Source organism: Desmodus rotundus, chromosome 3 (assembly GCF_022682495.2).
Source record: "Desmodus rotundus isolate HL8 chromosome 3, HLdesRot8A.1, whole genome shotgun sequence".
In the NCBI taxonomy this organism is placed as follows: Eukaryota; Metazoa; Chordata; class Mammalia; order Chiroptera; family Phyllostomidae; genus Desmodus; species Desmodus rotundus.
Genome location: NC_071389.1, coordinates 154,651,879 through 154,667,341, shown reverse-complemented (window position 1 = coordinate 154,667,341; position 15,463 = coordinate 154,651,879). Strand labels below are relative to the sequence as shown.

The 15,463-nt window shown below is 55.9% G+C and overlaps 1 protein-coding gene across 1 annotated transcript; it reads left to right on the top strand.

The window, feature by feature from the left end:
* The first annotated feature begins 3,668 nt into the window (after positions 1 to 3,668).
* Positions 3,669 to 7,946, top strand: WNT1 (Wnt family member 1). The gene is made up of 4 exons (XM_024575438.2): positions 3,669 to 4,096; positions 4,829 to 5,082; positions 5,725 to 5,990; positions 6,480 to 7,946. Exons 1-4 carry the CDS (start codon positions 3,993 to 3,995, stop codon positions 6,966 to 6,968), a joined length of 1,113 nt encoding a protein of 370 aa, XP_024431206.2. The 5' UTR covers positions 3,669 to 3,992; the 3' UTR covers positions 6,969 to 7,946.
* The last annotated feature ends 7,517 nt before the right edge of the window (positions 7,947 to 15,463 follow it).

Sequence of the window (15,463 nt, the reverse complement as noted above, 5' to 3'; positions counted from 1 at the left end):
CAGGAAAGCCGTTGGGAGGCTACTGCAGTTGAGCAGCAGAGAGGTGATGGTGGCTGTGACCGGTGCTGCAGCAGTCGGGTGGCAAGAATGGGTCAGGTTCTGCATATATTTTAATTTAATTAATTTCTTTTTAGGGGAAGAGAAGGAGAAAGAGGGAGAGAAACATCAATGTGCAGTTGCCTCTCAGGCGCCCCCAACTGGGGACCTGGCCTGCAACCCAGGCACATGCCCTGACTGGTAATCGAACCGGCCACTCTTTGGTTCACAGACTGGTGCTCAATCCACCGAGCCACACCAGCCAGGGCAGGTTCTGCATAATATTTTGAAGACAGAAGGACAGGATTTGTTGATTGATTTGAGGTGCAGTATAAGAAAACAGATGACTCAAGGATGACTTTAAAATTCTTTTCCTGAGCAACTAAAAGATGGAGTTGCCATTTACTGAGACAGGATGACTAATGACAGAGCAGGTTAGGGTGAGGGAAGAACCAGGAATTCACGGTTTGGACATGTGCATTCTGAGATGCTTATTCAAGTGTCAGATACGCAAGTTCAGAGTTCGATGGCCAGAGGTATAAACTAGGGAGCATGAGACTGGAGAGTTCACCAAAAGAGTGAGTATAGACTAAGAAGCAGCTCCAGATCGAAGTAGGGTGCAGTCGCTATTTAGTCTAGAAACTGGGTACAAAAGGTGGAACCAGATAGGAGACTGAGAAGGTGAGCAGCCTGGGAGGTAGGAATGGTGTCCCAGAAAACAAGTGAGAAAATTTCACTTGGAGAAAATTTCAAGAAGGAGGAAGCATTCCACTCTGCGTGCTCTTCCTGGAAGATTGGTCGGGAGGAGCCCTGAGAACAGACTGTAGAGCAACACGGAGGTCAGGGATGATTTTGAGGAGGAGCAGTGGGTTCAAAGGTGTGGCTATGGTGGAAAGAGAGGATAAAGAGAAGAAATTGGTACTGGTGATTAAAGCAACACTCTTGAGTTTTGTAGTAAAAGAAAGCAGACAAATGGGGCAATCTTGGGTGGTAGTGTGGTGTCAGATGGAGTTGTGGGGTTTTTTAGATGAAAAATATTACAGCATATTTATACCCTGGATGGGTATGGTCCCAGTACAGAGAGAAGATGATAATGCAGGAAAGAAACAGAGAACAATGGACAGAAAGATGATTTGGTCTAAATAGAAATTTGGGCCAGGTCATACATAATGTGACCCAGCCCTAGGAGCCCTTCTGCTCTTCCCTACTACTTCTTTCCTCTCTTCCCACCTCTGCTTGTCACCAGTGGTCAGAGACAGGGCTTCCCTTTCTTTTGGCCCACCTCATCAACCACCAGGCCAAAAGACTTGACCCAGGCCCCAGTGTGGAGAAACTTCTAAGCAATAAAGGACAAGCTGCCCATGGTACATTGTCTATTCACTGGTCCCCAACCTTTTTCCAGAAGGGACAGGAGGCAGAGCTCAGTCAGTACTTCCAGGAAAGCCCACGGCTCACCTCCTGCTGTGTGACCAGGTTCCTAACAGGCCAAGGTATCTGTCTATGGCCCAGGTGCGCTGCAGGACCCCTGGTCTGTTTACTTGAGCCATCTGTGTGGGGTGTCCTCTGCAGAGACTACTGGCTTTCATACCTGTGGAAGATGATGGGCCAGTACACATCGTCCCTCACGGATGAATCCTTAGAGGGAGCAGGTACATGGGACTGGGCAAAGGGCCTGGGGAGGACATTCCCTTCAAAAATAACCCCCATTTGGGTTCATACACATCTCATTTAAAATGCAAGTCCTCCAGGAAGACTAATTAAACATATCAAGCATTTATTCCTTAGAGTGATTTCCCTGCTTTGGAGGGGAGGCCTGGACATTTCTGGGACTTGGAATTCTTTAGAATCAGGCCTGGATGCATTACTCGGTGAGAAAGCATCTTAAAGGCAAGGGACACGAAAAAGAGGGGACCCCAAAGGGAGGCAGGAAGCTCCTAATGATCGTTTTTATTAACCTGCCAATTTTGAGGGGGGCTCCCAGCCTGCTACTGCTGCACGGTCACAAGCAGCTGCTCAGGTGAAAAGGGTACAGGCTTTGAGTTTAGTCAGTTTTAGCTTGGCTTTATCATTTATTCATTTATCAGCTGTGTGATCCTTGGGCAGCTACCCACTCTAATTATTCCTCTATATAATGGGAAAAGAGATGTGAAGGAGGAGGTCCTCCCTCCTTCCAGGGGCTGCCTGTGTGTGTGGGAGGATAACCAGGCTGGCAGTGCACCCCCACCCCCCATGCCCTATACGGGCAACAGCAGCCACTTCAATAGGAGGCCAAGGTGGCCTTGAAGCTGAGTTAGAGCCCCCCGGAGGAAGAGAAAAGTGTACAATAGAGGAGGTGGTTGTAGGTGCTCTGGGTCTCCTAGCGTGGTAAGAGTGGAGAGACCCAGAGTTTGGGGGTAAGACAGAAACTTGGCAGAGAAGTCCAAAAAGAATCAAACACATGCAAGGTACATGTTCCCTATTCAGGGTTCAGGTTAGCCAGAGGCCCCCCTGTTCCCGGTCCTCCCCCACCGTACACACACCGGAATCTATTCCATTGCCCTTCCGTCCTGAGCCCCGGCCTCAGACACTTGGACAGTCCAGGCCTTGTTCATCTTGACACCACCTTGGTTGCTGGCTTGGCCCTCTCCCCCAGTGACACGTACAGGTTGGCACACACCACAGAGTGACACACCAGAGGGTGTCACAAGGCACACAGGGCAAGAGTGACACATATGTGCATATGTAATCTCCCCCCACACACACTCATCCACCCACCCAGCCACCTCCACACACAGTCCCAGACATCGTCTACCCCTCAGCCAGCTGGGCCTCCCTGACGGTGACTGCCACCCCCTTGTCAGCACAGAAAACGGGGCGCTATCTACGGTGGTGGTTGTGACCGGATGACTTGACGATCCCTTCTGACCTGAGCCAAATCCCAAGATTCTTTAGAAAGTTCCTAACATCCCACCTCAAAACATGGAGTTCCTGGACGGGAGGACACACACGAGTGCACACTCAGAACACATCCGTGTGCATTCTCACATGCACTCACATTTGCATCGTCCCACATACACAGTCCCCGCAGACACGGCCACTGGTGTGCACCTTCCGGCTGTAAGCACAAACTGCCGGTTCCTCAGGTTTCTCTTCATGGCCGGGCTCTGTTCGGTCAGCTCACCCCCAGCCCACCGCGGGCATTTCCCTGGCCACAGCCCCACCTCCACCCCCAGGCTCCCCCTTTTCCTTCCTTATCCAGCCATCAGGGTTCCTGGGAGGAAAGGCATCTCCCCAGGGTCGCTGCCCAGAACCACAGCTTTCCTTCATCTACTCAGGAAGGGGGAGAGAGGAGACGCCGGCGGGGCTTGGAATGACGTCGAGAGGGCAGCCCCAGGGCAGCCCCAGGGCAGGCGGCAAAGCGGCTGGGCTCCCGAGAGTTCTCACGGAAAATCCAGAGAGCACATTATCGCTGCGCCCCCTGGCGGACGCTGGCCCCCGACGGGCTCCCGACGCCAACCCGAGTGAGGATGGCGGGCGCGCGTGGGAGGGCGCCCTTAGGGGAGGGGTCGGCGGCCAGTGCAGGCCCGGAGGCGGGAGCCACCAGGCAGGGGGCGGGGGTGAGCCCCGACGGCCAGCCCGTCAGCGTTCAGCTCAGACGGGCGGGAGCCACGGCCCCGCTCGCTGCCCATTGTCTGCACCCCTGACCGGTGCGCCCTAGTGCCACAGTGCGGCCCGGCGGGGCAGCCTATCACCACTCCAGCCAGCGCCGCAAGTATAAGAGGCGGTGCCGCCCGCCGTGGCTGCCTCAGCCCACCAGCTGGGACCGCGAGCCATGCTGCCCATCGCCCGCCCCCAGGGCTGCTAGAGCCAGACTGCGGACTCTCACCACTGCCGCCACCGCCGCATCCCGTCCCACCGTCGCGGGCAGCAGCCAAAGCCGCCCAACTGCAACACAAGCGGGCAAGGCCAGGCAGGCCATGGGGCACTGGGCGCTGCTGCCTGGTTGGGTTTCCGCTACGGTGTTGCTGGCGCTGGCCGCTCTGCCTGCAGCTCTGGCCGCCAACAGCAGTGGCCGATGGTGGTAAGTGAGCTGGTGCGGGGTCGCCACTTGTCCCGGGGCGCAGAGCCAGGGGCCAGCCCTATCCAGCTCCCACGCTCTGGGATCCGTCCGCAGACAGGCTCCCTCCAGCGCTCGGACTTCCTTCCGAGACACCGAGAGGCGCTCTGGATCCGAGTGGCTACTGAGAAGCCAGCTTTACTGAAGTGGGCTGAATGGTCTGGCCGCCGCAGCCCACGATACTCCAGGCAGGGAACCTACTCCCACCTGGCACCTCCCTTCTTCCTAGAGCCTCGAATCCAGCCTCACGGTGGTAGCGTAGCCACACCACAGGTTTCCTTGCTTCGGGAAGCGAAGGGCCAGGCGTGCAATTAGAAAGGAGGTGAGAAGAGGGTGGGACTCCAGAGCATTACGTGCCTTAGGTGGGCATGGACTGCAGGCCAGGACTTCTTCCCCAGGCTGCCCAGAAGCATGCCCTGGGAGCAAAGGTGGGCATGTCTCCTCCCGGCTCCCCACGCTTCCCCTGTCGGGTGCCGGATCCCAGAGCCCAGAGCACCCCTAGGATTCCTGGTCACACAAAAGTCCGGACGACCAGTCTTTTCAACCTAGTGAACCCGGGAGAGCGGAGTCGTTACCTTATTATTGATCTCCCGCCGCCCTTTCCAGGCAAAGAGCCCCGGAAAGAGCAGGGTGAGCACGGCCTTTTTGGTTAAGGTGAAGGTCCCCCTCCAGAGCCTGAGTTTTGCGTCTCACCAGGGGCATCGTGAACGTAGCCTCCTCCACGAACCTCCTGACCGACTCCAAGAGTCTGCAACTGGTGCTGGAGCCCAGTCTGCAGCTGCTGAGCCGCAAGCAGCGGCGGCTGATCCGCCAGAACCCGGGGATCCTGCACAGTGTTAGCGGGGGGCTGCAGAGCGCTGTGCGAGAGTGCAAGTGGCAGTTCCGGAACCGCCGCTGGAACTGCCCCACGGCTTCGGGGCCCCACCTCTTCGGCAAGATCGTCAACCGAGGTGGGTACCCAGGAAGGCGACGCTTCCGGGACCAGGGGAACGCGGGGTCACCCCCAGGGCATGGGTGGGCGAATGCAGGGAAGCTGTCCCGGATTCCTGCAGGGTCACACGATCTGGACAAAACTCCGTCTACCAGATGCTTTCAAACCATGTGCCCCGGGCACAAAGCATAACTTTTCTGAGCCACTGCCTAAGAGAAAGGGGGTTCTGAGTTGCGGACGCTGGCCGGCCACCCCTTTCCCCCAGGCCTTCTCCAAGGCGCCTGCCGGGAAAGCTGCCGTCCGCAGGCGTGCGCCTCGCCTCCAGCCTCGCAAGTGTGTCTTAGCTGACGCGGGCTGAGTTTGGGCTGCGCAGAGTTCTTCCGCCCCAGTCTCTTAGGTTTTTCTTTCTGGGGTTGCCCCACTTCCACTAAGGAGCCAAAATGCACGCTGAGTCTCAGTAACGCGTGATTACAAGCGTGGACGTGGTTGCGTGCCCACGCACGTGCTTTCCCTGTGAGACCAGCTTCCCAGCACAGCCCGGCGCCCGGCTCTCAGGACTGCAAGGGCGGAGGCACAGCGTGGGACTCAAGGGTCCCAAGCCCCCCACTGAGGGTGCCATGCCCCCTCGCTGATCCCTGGTCCCCGATCCCTTCCCCCATAGGCTGTCGGGAAACAGCGTTTATCTTCGCCATCACCTCCGCCGGGGTTACCCATTCGGTGGCGCGCTCCTGCTCCGAGGGCTCCATCGAGTCCTGCACATGCGACTATCGGCGGCGCGGCCCTGGCGGCCCCGATTGGCACTGGGGGGGCTGCAGCGACAACATCGACTTTGGCCGCCTCTTTGGCCGAGAGTTTGTGGATTCCGGGGAGAAGGGGCGGGACCTGCGCTTCCTCATGAACCTTCACAACAACGAGGCGGGCCGAACGGTGAGCAGCAGGCTTGAGGAGCTCTGCACCCGAAGCGGAGTGGCAGGGATCTGCACAGGGGTTAACCTCGGGTTTGGGGAGTAACGGTCGGTGATAAGGCCAGGGCTTAGGTTAGGGACCCAGGAGAGGGCGTCCTGAGGGAGCGAGAGTCTTGGAAGGAAGCCAGAAAATGGAAGGGGCAAAGGGATGCCTGGGGCTGAGGACAGGTAGAACCAAAGATCTTAGAAGTCTTGCAACCCATAGAACTTACTGCCTACAGCCCCTCCGCCGTACAGATTCAAAAAGCAATAAGGCTGAGAGGTCAAGACGGACTCTCTGGCTTGACGTCCAAATCTCTAGGGGACACGCTCTGCCTCCCTCGCCCTGGGCATGGCTGGGCCTGGCCCTGTGCTGAGGTGCCGGCGGCGCCCGGGAGGGGGCGGTATCTAGAGCGGTGGCTCTGGTTCTGGCAGTACCCCGGGGCAGCATTTTTTTCTCCCTATCCCCCAGACTGTGTTCTCTGAGATGCGCCAGGAGTGCAAGTGCCACGGGATGTCAGGCTCGTGCACGGTGCGCACGTGCTGGATGCGGCTGCCCACGCTGCGCGCCGTGGGCGACGTGCTGCGCGACCGCTTCGACGGCGCCTCGCGCGTCCTCTACGGCAACCGCGGCAGCAACCGCGCCTCGAGGGCGGAACTGCTCCGCCTGGAGCCGGAAGACCCCGCGCACAAGCCGCCTTCACCCCATGACCTCGTGTACTTCGAGAAATCGCCCAACTTCTGCACATACAGCGGACGCCTGGGCACAGCGGGCACGGCGGGGCGCGCCTGCAACAGCTCGTCGCCCGCGCTGGACGGCTGTGAGCTGCTCTGCTGCGGCCGGGGCCACCGCACACGCACGCAGCGCGTCACCGAGCGCTGCAACTGCACCTTCCACTGGTGCTGCCACGTCAGCTGCCGCAACTGCACGCACACGCGCGTCCTGCACGAGTGTCTGTGAGGCGCTGCGCGGACTCGTCCCCGGGAGCATTCTCCTCAAGCCCACCCCACAGGCAGATTTGCTAGCACCTAAGACCCAGATATGCGCCCACCCAGTCCATCCAGCCACATGCCCGCGATTCATACGTATTCGATCATTTCTCCCACCTCCTCCTACCTGGGGACTCCTGAAACCACTTGCCTGGGGCGGCAGGAACCCTCTTGCCATCCTGAAGGACCTGCCCCGACCTACCTCCCTCCCTCTCCGCGGGAGACTCCATTGCACTGCCCCCTGCTTGGCCAGGAGGTGAGAGAAGGATGCGTCCCCTCCCCCACGGCGAGTCAGCTGCAGGCTCTGTTGTCTGACTGTGCCACCGCGCCGGCGACCTCCCTGCCTCTCCCCCTCCCTCTTTAACTCCGTTTTCTCCGGGTCTCCACATGCCTCTGCCAAGGGTGCGGACCCTGAACACACACCGGGGCATCAGAGCCTTTCTCCTCCCCACCTACAGCTGAAGCAGGAGGTGCCAGGGTCAGGTGGCAGCTGCAGCTGTGGTGATGTGGAAAATGAGGTTGGGGGATCCAGCAGAAATAACCCCATTCTCCCAGCCTCTGTCGTGGAGCCACTGAGCAGCTGCAAGCCATGCCTCCCCGGCCACCTCCTACCCTTTCCTGTCCTGCCCCCTCATCAGTGTGTAAATAATTTGCACTGAAACGTGGATGTAAAGCCACGAGTTTGGTTGTTGTAAATAAAACTATTTATTGTGCTGGGTTCCAGCCTGGTTTGCAGAGACCACTTCCACGCCAACCCAACCCCTCTCCATTCTTCTGTTCTTTTGCCCTCCGGCCTTTTCTGATCCCTCTTTTCCTCTCCTCAATATTTCAAAGATGCCTTTGCCTACTGGGATCAGTATTTCCTTCCACTGTAGCTATTAGTGGCCCCTCGCCCCCGCCAATGTAGTATCTTCCTCTGCAAAATAAAAATATCTATTTTTATCAATGACTTGGTGGATTTTCCTTGAATCCAGAGCACACCTCTCTTCAACAAATGGGATACATTGTTGGGTTCTGGTTTACTGACCCTGCAAGAGGGCCCCTAGATTCTGACACTGGGCTGACTTTAACAAGGCCACTGGGGACCCAGGTCTCCAGAGGAACCGGGTCAGAAACCCAAAGACCCTGCAAGTTTCTTTTTCGTATTCACACTCCCACTGGCTGTGTGATATCGGGCAAGTGCATGGCTGCCTCAGTTTCTTCCCTTGCTGAATGGGGACTAAACAAACCCTGAGCCTGCCTTTCCTATGTGGAAGCGTCAGTGTGAAAATAGTTACAACTGAGTGGTAACTATGACTGCTGTGCTGAAAAGAAACCAAAGAGAGAAATCCCAGAAAGGGTGCTGCTGCCCCTGGTGGGAAGCTGCTGGTTCCTGAAGCCTACCTGCTTCAGCCGTGGTCAGGCCAGTGGGCAGTGGGGACTTGAACCAGCGTGACCAAAAGGAAACCCAAGTGCGGCCCATAACCAAACCATGAAGCTAGACATTCCCATAAAGGGCCCCTCAAGGAATCTTACTAACACCATGGACACCTCTGTGTGCGAATTCACCAGGGTTGGGGTACTAATCCTGCCCACAGTCCTAAACCTACCTCTAACTCTAATCTGCTCCCTGACCCCAGGTCTAAGTGTAACCTTAGCCTTAACCCTAACTTCAAACACCACCCCCTTCCTAAACTCTAATACCTATCCCTAATCCTAACACTTCCCCCCAAGGGAGGACCTGAAAGGCAGGGGGAGCTGTGAAGCCCTCTACCCACCAAGGGCAACAAGTGATCCCAGCCGACTGGAGAATTTTCCCCTCTCCCCAGGACTCCTTTGCTGTTGTTGCTGCCCCCCACCTCTCCCTGGCTGTGTGAACTCTGACCCCATTGGCCTTTGGGATGTGTGGGGGTAGAGAAGTGGAGCCAGGAGCCGCTCAACCCTGCAATGCCATCCCTTTGCCTTTCTCTCCATCTGCCAAGCTAGCACCAGCTCAGCTCTGATGAGCAGCCGGGGGGAGGAATAGAAACCTTATTGAGTCAAGGTAGGAGGTACCTGACATGCATTGGATTTCCAGAAAAAAAAAAAAAAAAAAAGCCTGCGGAGAATGCCCAGTCTATAATTCAATGAGCTTTTAGACCCCGCCCCTCCTACCCCGCCAGCTCCTAAAGCAAGAAGTTAAAGCATAGGCTGCTAGAGGTAGGATACCGGGCTTATGCCCTTGCTGGACAATGACCAGATTTAGGGAGAAGCAGCAAGGTGGGGAGCAGAAGGGTTGGCAGCTGGTCCCACCATTCTCCCCTAACTCCTGACCCCGAGAGCTAGATCAGTATACCTGCTTTAGGCCCAGAAGCGGGAGGCTCTGGGCTGAGCTGACACATAGGAGCTGGAGGAAGAGCAAGAGAAAGCAGTGAATCCTGTTCTGGCTTGAACTAGCTTTTCAACAAATCTCTTGTTTCCCAGCCTCAGTTGCCTTGTCTATTAAGCAGGGGAGGTTATGGGTACGTAGTCTTCTTCAGGAAGATGAGGAGATTCAGAGGAGGTCATGTATGTGAAAACTTGGTTCATTTGAACACTTGCTGGCACCTCCTCTGTGCCAGGCATACGCCCAATGCTGGGGACGCCGGTGAGGTACCAGCCACAGTGCCTGCTTGGAGGAATTTACAGTGGTGCTGGGGCATCAAGCAGACCGACACATGTTGTCAGTATAAGGGGGGAGTGAACTACGATGAAGCTCAGGGAAATGCAGCACCCTGTGCACACACATGAGGTTGAAGGACTGATTCCCACACTCAAGTCCTCAGCAGGACGCCCTTCGCTTCCTGGCGCTGGGACTTTGAAGGGGAGGTAGGGAAGTGCAAAGTGAGGGCTGGCCCTCAAGGGGAAAGGCATTAATAAAAGGGAAAAAAGCAAGCGAAGGGCTGTAGGACACTACCTAGGAGCTCATTATTTTGTGGTAATGATCATGTGTGCTGTCCTCATGCAGAGCCCACCTGAGCAGGTGAGTCCTGGGGAGAAACGCGGCTGTGCCTGGAGAGAGGCCTCACGGGGGTCTCAGGGCCCAGAGCAGCTCAGGGGGATGCCACAGGGCAGCACTATCAGGAAAGGGCCCGGTGCCTTAGCCCTGCCTCTTCACCCAAGCTATCCTTCCACCCACCTTTGATCTTCAGGTGCCAAATGCCACACACCCAGGGCAATCTAAGGCTGCCAGGGACCCCGACACATGGTTGACCTCAGCAAGCAAGGGAAGTGCTGGTCTTGAAATATCCAGGAGGAAGGGGAGCGGAAAACCTGAGAGGACTGAGATGGCAGGCCTGTGCAGTCCCCAGGGGGTCAAAGAGCCGGTGCTGCACACACCCTGCCACACGCACCCTGGAAAAACCCTGTCAGTGGGGCTGCAAATACCCCAGGGTCGAGCACACCCCCCACCCCCCACCTCAGGCTGGTTCAGTCCTCCTTTCCAGGCCAAAGGGAGAAAAATAACAAAATGAGGAGAAAATAAGCTGTTTGGCTGTGGTGTGAGCAGGAATATCCATGCAGAGCTGCCCACCACTCACCCTTACTCACTCTTTCCACACCCAGCCAGGGCGCCCAGCATGAGACAGACCACCCCTCTGCCCCCTCCCCCGTCTGGGCTAAAAGCAGACGCTGGTGAGCGAGCAGCAGGTTATAAATATGCCCAGGGAACTGCCGCCAACTCTCTCCCTTGTCATCCCTTGGGAGGGGGTAGGGTGGGGTGGCTCCCAGGGAGGAGTCAGGGCTGCCCTGCTCCCTGGGGCCCGGGAGGAAGTGGGGCTTCCAAGAGGCTACTGCTTTTTTTTTTTCCCTTCCTCCTTTTAATGGGCAATTCATTTTTTCTGGACATTTGCTTATCTGCTCAGAGGTGGGGTACCTGGGCCGTGGCTGGGAGCCCAGAATGAAAGGGCCCAAGGCCACTCACTTTGAATCATGGTGCAGCCCAGCACCACTTCTCTTCCTCACACTCATTTACTTTCAGCAAAGCCGAAGTTCACTCATTCATTCATTCAACCATTCATCATCCAGTATTTACTGAGGACCTGCTGAAGGCCAGGCCCTGTGCATAAGCACACCTGCAAGCACAAGCGTGCACACTCATACGTGCGTGCACACAGCAGCCTCCACTCCCTTGTGTCCAGCTCCAGCCCCCAGTATGGACTTCTTGGCTCTAGCCCGGCAGCCTCACAGGAAGGGTAAAACTTCTGGCTCTTGGTCCTGCCTCAGAGTGAGGGGTGGGGATGGAGGGCGTTTAGAGCAGGGCCCCTAAACATTCCTGCTTCCACTATTTCCCTGAAAAATGAAAGGGTCTTTTCTCTCCTCCCTGCCCAATCTTCTTCCCGGCGTAAGCACCATTCTAGGAAGAGTGAGCCACTCTGTGGGATGCTGGGGGGCACCTGCCCAGGTTGCCAGAGCCTCCTGCTTCCCAGCCACTTGCCAAGGAGATGCCAAGCTGGGCAAAAGGGGCAGTGCCACCCTGGGAAGCTTCCAGCTCTCCTTCCCCAGGGCTAAAACCCTCCCTCTCCGTCTTCCCTATTAATCCTCGGAAGTGAGGCCCCTATTGTGGCCCCTCGCCCTCCTCGGCTGGCGTCTAATTAACTCCTCCTGCCCCTGGTTTTGTGTGCCCCCCTTACCCCACCTTGTCGGCCCCGCCCCTCCGCTCCGCCTGCTCCCCCCCACGGACATTCCAGCCCGGCCGGGCTGCTGTGCCAGGGCAACCAGGGCCGGACCAAGACCTAATCCCCCTGCCGCCTGGCCGGGCTTGGGGAGCCCCACTCACCTCCCGGCTCTCTGGGGGCTGCCCGGCTCTGCTGTGGCGGAGACACACAATCAAGACAAAGGCGCAGCCCCCAGGGGGCTAACTCAGCCTTCACGCCCAGGTTGTGCGGCATTTGGGGAGTTTAATGAATTGTCCATCACGCCTTTCAGGGCCCGCCCGTCAGCCTGGATTAATCTTCGGAGCCCTGGTGGGGTAGGAGACACTAAGCCTGTATTTATTACTCTCCCATTGTCACTAATTGAGGTAATTATCTGTGACTCTGGCCTGGCCAACAATGCGGCATTCACTCCCGGGACCTCGATGGGCCTGGCTCCCACTCTCAGCACCAACCCTCCCTCCTCTCTCAAACCCACCAAGGGCTAAGTTGGGCCCTGGAGCATGTTGGGAAAGTGTGCAATGTCCCACAATGCTTCACCTCCCGACCAGTTCTCCCACAGCCACCACTGTGGAGTGTAGTCAGGGAGAGGCCTGGCTTCTCCAAAGTCGGTGAGAAAAGAAGGCAGCCTGCCAGGGGACAGGTTTGGCTGGCAGAGCCCTCAGGCCCCAGAGGGGCATGTTTCGGAGGTCTTTGGTTTTCTGGACTCTCCAACTTTTCAGCTCTGGGCTGGTGGTGCCAGTGTCTCATAGGGCCCTTCTCTGGGTCAGCCCTCATGTCGCTCTAGCCTCCAGATCTCTAGGGTATTGAGAGGTCCCAACCCAGACCAGGTGTACTCAGGGAGGTCCCTAAAGCTTCCAGACCTGGCAGAGTAGCTATGAGTATGATGGGGAGGTTGGAAGAAAGAATAGGAAAGGGCTCATAAGCGAGCTTAGGGGAAGGGCAAGACGAGCCATTCAAGAAAGGATCATCCAGCGGTCACGCTAATGTGGCCATGCAGCCATCTTAGGGAGGAACATGGATTTGGAGGGCGAGCAGTAATGAAGAGTGAAATTCACAAGGAGATGGTTTCCCATGTCAAGGGGAATGGCCCTTGAGAGCAGGTGTGTGTGGGGGGTCAGTTAGTAAAGGAAGATTTGGTCAGGGCCACATGGTGAGCTCCTTGATGGCAGGGACTGTGTCTTAGTCACTTTGTTTTTCCAAGAGCCTAACATTGTACCTGGCACATGTTAGGTACTGTCAAATGAATGGATGGATAGATCGATGAGGCCTATGGTGCTTGCACTGGCATTGGGCCCTGCCGGCTCTTCTTTTCCATGGATGCACACAGGCTCTTCACTCTGTCTTAGGACTTGCTGGCAGGAAATGTCTAGATCATCCATCCAGGAACAGTTCTTGGAGGGCACTTCACCTAGCTGAAACGGTCAAGACCTTGGCGGAACTCAGAGTTACAGTAGGAACAGCGCCACCTTGTGGTGTCTTTTGGAAGAGCTCCTAGAGAGACCCGGGCAAAGAAAGCAGGGTAATCTCTCCTAAAGGGGTGGGGGGAATGGGGGTCACACAAGGTAGTGGCCATCCTTCCTGGTACATATCTGATGATGAGTTGCTGTGCTAGTGTTCCTGTGGCAGTTTTATCATTTGTTCCTTCCTCTGCCAGCATTTGCTGAGAGCCTGCTCCAGGCCCAGCGTGTAGGGGATACAGAGCTAAATCAAAGGCACTACCCTTAAGTAGCTCATGGTCCACTGGAGAATTCCACAAGGTAATAAGACCAACGGAGGCCATAATCAAGCAGCAGAGAAACAATATTATAGCCACTGAGGAGGACCTTCACAGCACAAACGTTCTCTGCCCCTCACCTCTCCCTCCACTCCTTGCACTCAAGATCAAATGCTATATCCTTGTTTTCCAGAGGCACTTCATGATTTGAGTCCCACATATCATCCCAGGGTCCCATTCCTCTGCACCTCTGCATCCTCCAGTGCCTCTGTTCCCTTTGAAAGTTGTGTGCTTTCCCACCTGTCTACCTTTGCCCGCACCCTGGAACCCATCTTGATTGTTCCTCCCTCCGTGAAGCCCTTTTAATTTTCATCAGCAAAGTTACCTTGCCTCCTGCAGTACTTTCTTGGCAGGGAAAGCACATACTGGCTGTCCCGTGGGTGGGTATCTGTGTATGTTACTCCTCCTACTGGGCTTCTAGCTTCCCGAGGACACGGCCTCTGGGTTTTGTTCATCTTAGCATCCCTTGCAGAGCTGAGATAGGCATATCATATGCCCTTGTTAGCAGAATAAATGGATGGGTGGATGAATGGAGAGATGGATAAATCAATGGATGAATGACAGATGGGTTGGTGGATGAATGAATAAATGAATGAATGGATGGGATGGATAGATGGATAGATGCATGTATGCATGCACCAATGGATGAACAAAAGGCTGGATGGATTAAAAGGACTCACAAAAGGCTGTGTAGTACCACGGGCTTCTAGGGAGGGATGCCCCCCACCCGCCATGCCAGGACATGCAGAGGACAGGACAGTATTCAGGCTGAGCTTTCCTTTACTAACATACGCACCCTCAGCAACTTGTTGCCCAGAGCCCTGGGTATATTCCCATTCTCCAGAAGTCACAGTCTGGGAGTGCTCCTTCCTTCTTGCTCCCCTGAACCCTCTGGAATGCCTTCATTAATGCGTTATTTTGTACTGCCTGCACTGTGACGACTCTCACGTTTCCTCTTCTACACCCCTGCTCCTGTCTCACACACACCCTAGCTTTTGAGCTCCTTGAAGATAGGAACCGTGTCTGAATCTCTTGTGTGTACCTAGGGCCTGGTGTGCATGTTTAATGGGCAAGTGAACAAATGAGTAACCAAGTGAATCGGACTCACTTCTCACAGACACACTTTGCACACTTCCCATGTATTCATATTCACCATCTCTCCTGGTCCTCTCCTCCTCACACACATACAAACGCTCCTGGCCTCGAATGCCCCAAAGTCCCAAAGTTATTGCCTGATTGTTTTCTTTACTAATTTGTGGTGACCTAGGGAAATCCCAGGGCTCCCCTGAGAGTCTGAAAGGGGAGGAGGTGCTTAGCTCCTCGAAAGCCGTATTAACTGGGCCCCATTTGGAACCAGATAGGGCTTTCCTGGGAAGAATCTGTGTGGAGGGTAGTAGGGTCCTGTGGTAACCCGAGGGCAGCTGCCCCAACCTGACCACGCCCTCCCGCGTCTGCTGTCCCTACTCCTGACCTGTGACGCTGTCCCAAGGTGGGGGGTGGTTGTGGCCTTGAGGCTGGCTGGCTGGCAGACACAGCCAGATTTAGAAGTCATTTTCGCAGCAGGGAGCCTCCAGCCTGCCACCCACAGGGCCCTGCAGAGCCAGTCTGAGATATGGCTCATCAAGGGCTGGCCCCCAGACCTGCAGTCACTCTCCCCGTCTCCCCAGTTCCTGAGCAGCTGGCGCTGATTCCACTCTTGGGCAAAGATGGAGGAAGTCCTGGGAGATGGGAGCGGGTTACACTGACACCCTAACTGCCCCAGTACTCCTAGTATGTTATTCACCCATTCACGTGGCTTGTCTCTGCCCCAGGTATTCCCTCTCCTCTGGATTTGGCCTCTGCTCCCTCTCCCTCTTCTTCTCCTACCTCTACTTCTCTCTTCCCTAGCCTCATGTTCCCATACCCCCAACACTAGGAGCCCTAGAGAGAAATAATAATCAGGACTTAACACTTATGCATGACTGACTAGATACCAGACATTGTTCTCAGTGTTTTACATATTGAATCGTTTAATCCTCCCAACAATCTTATGAAAGAACA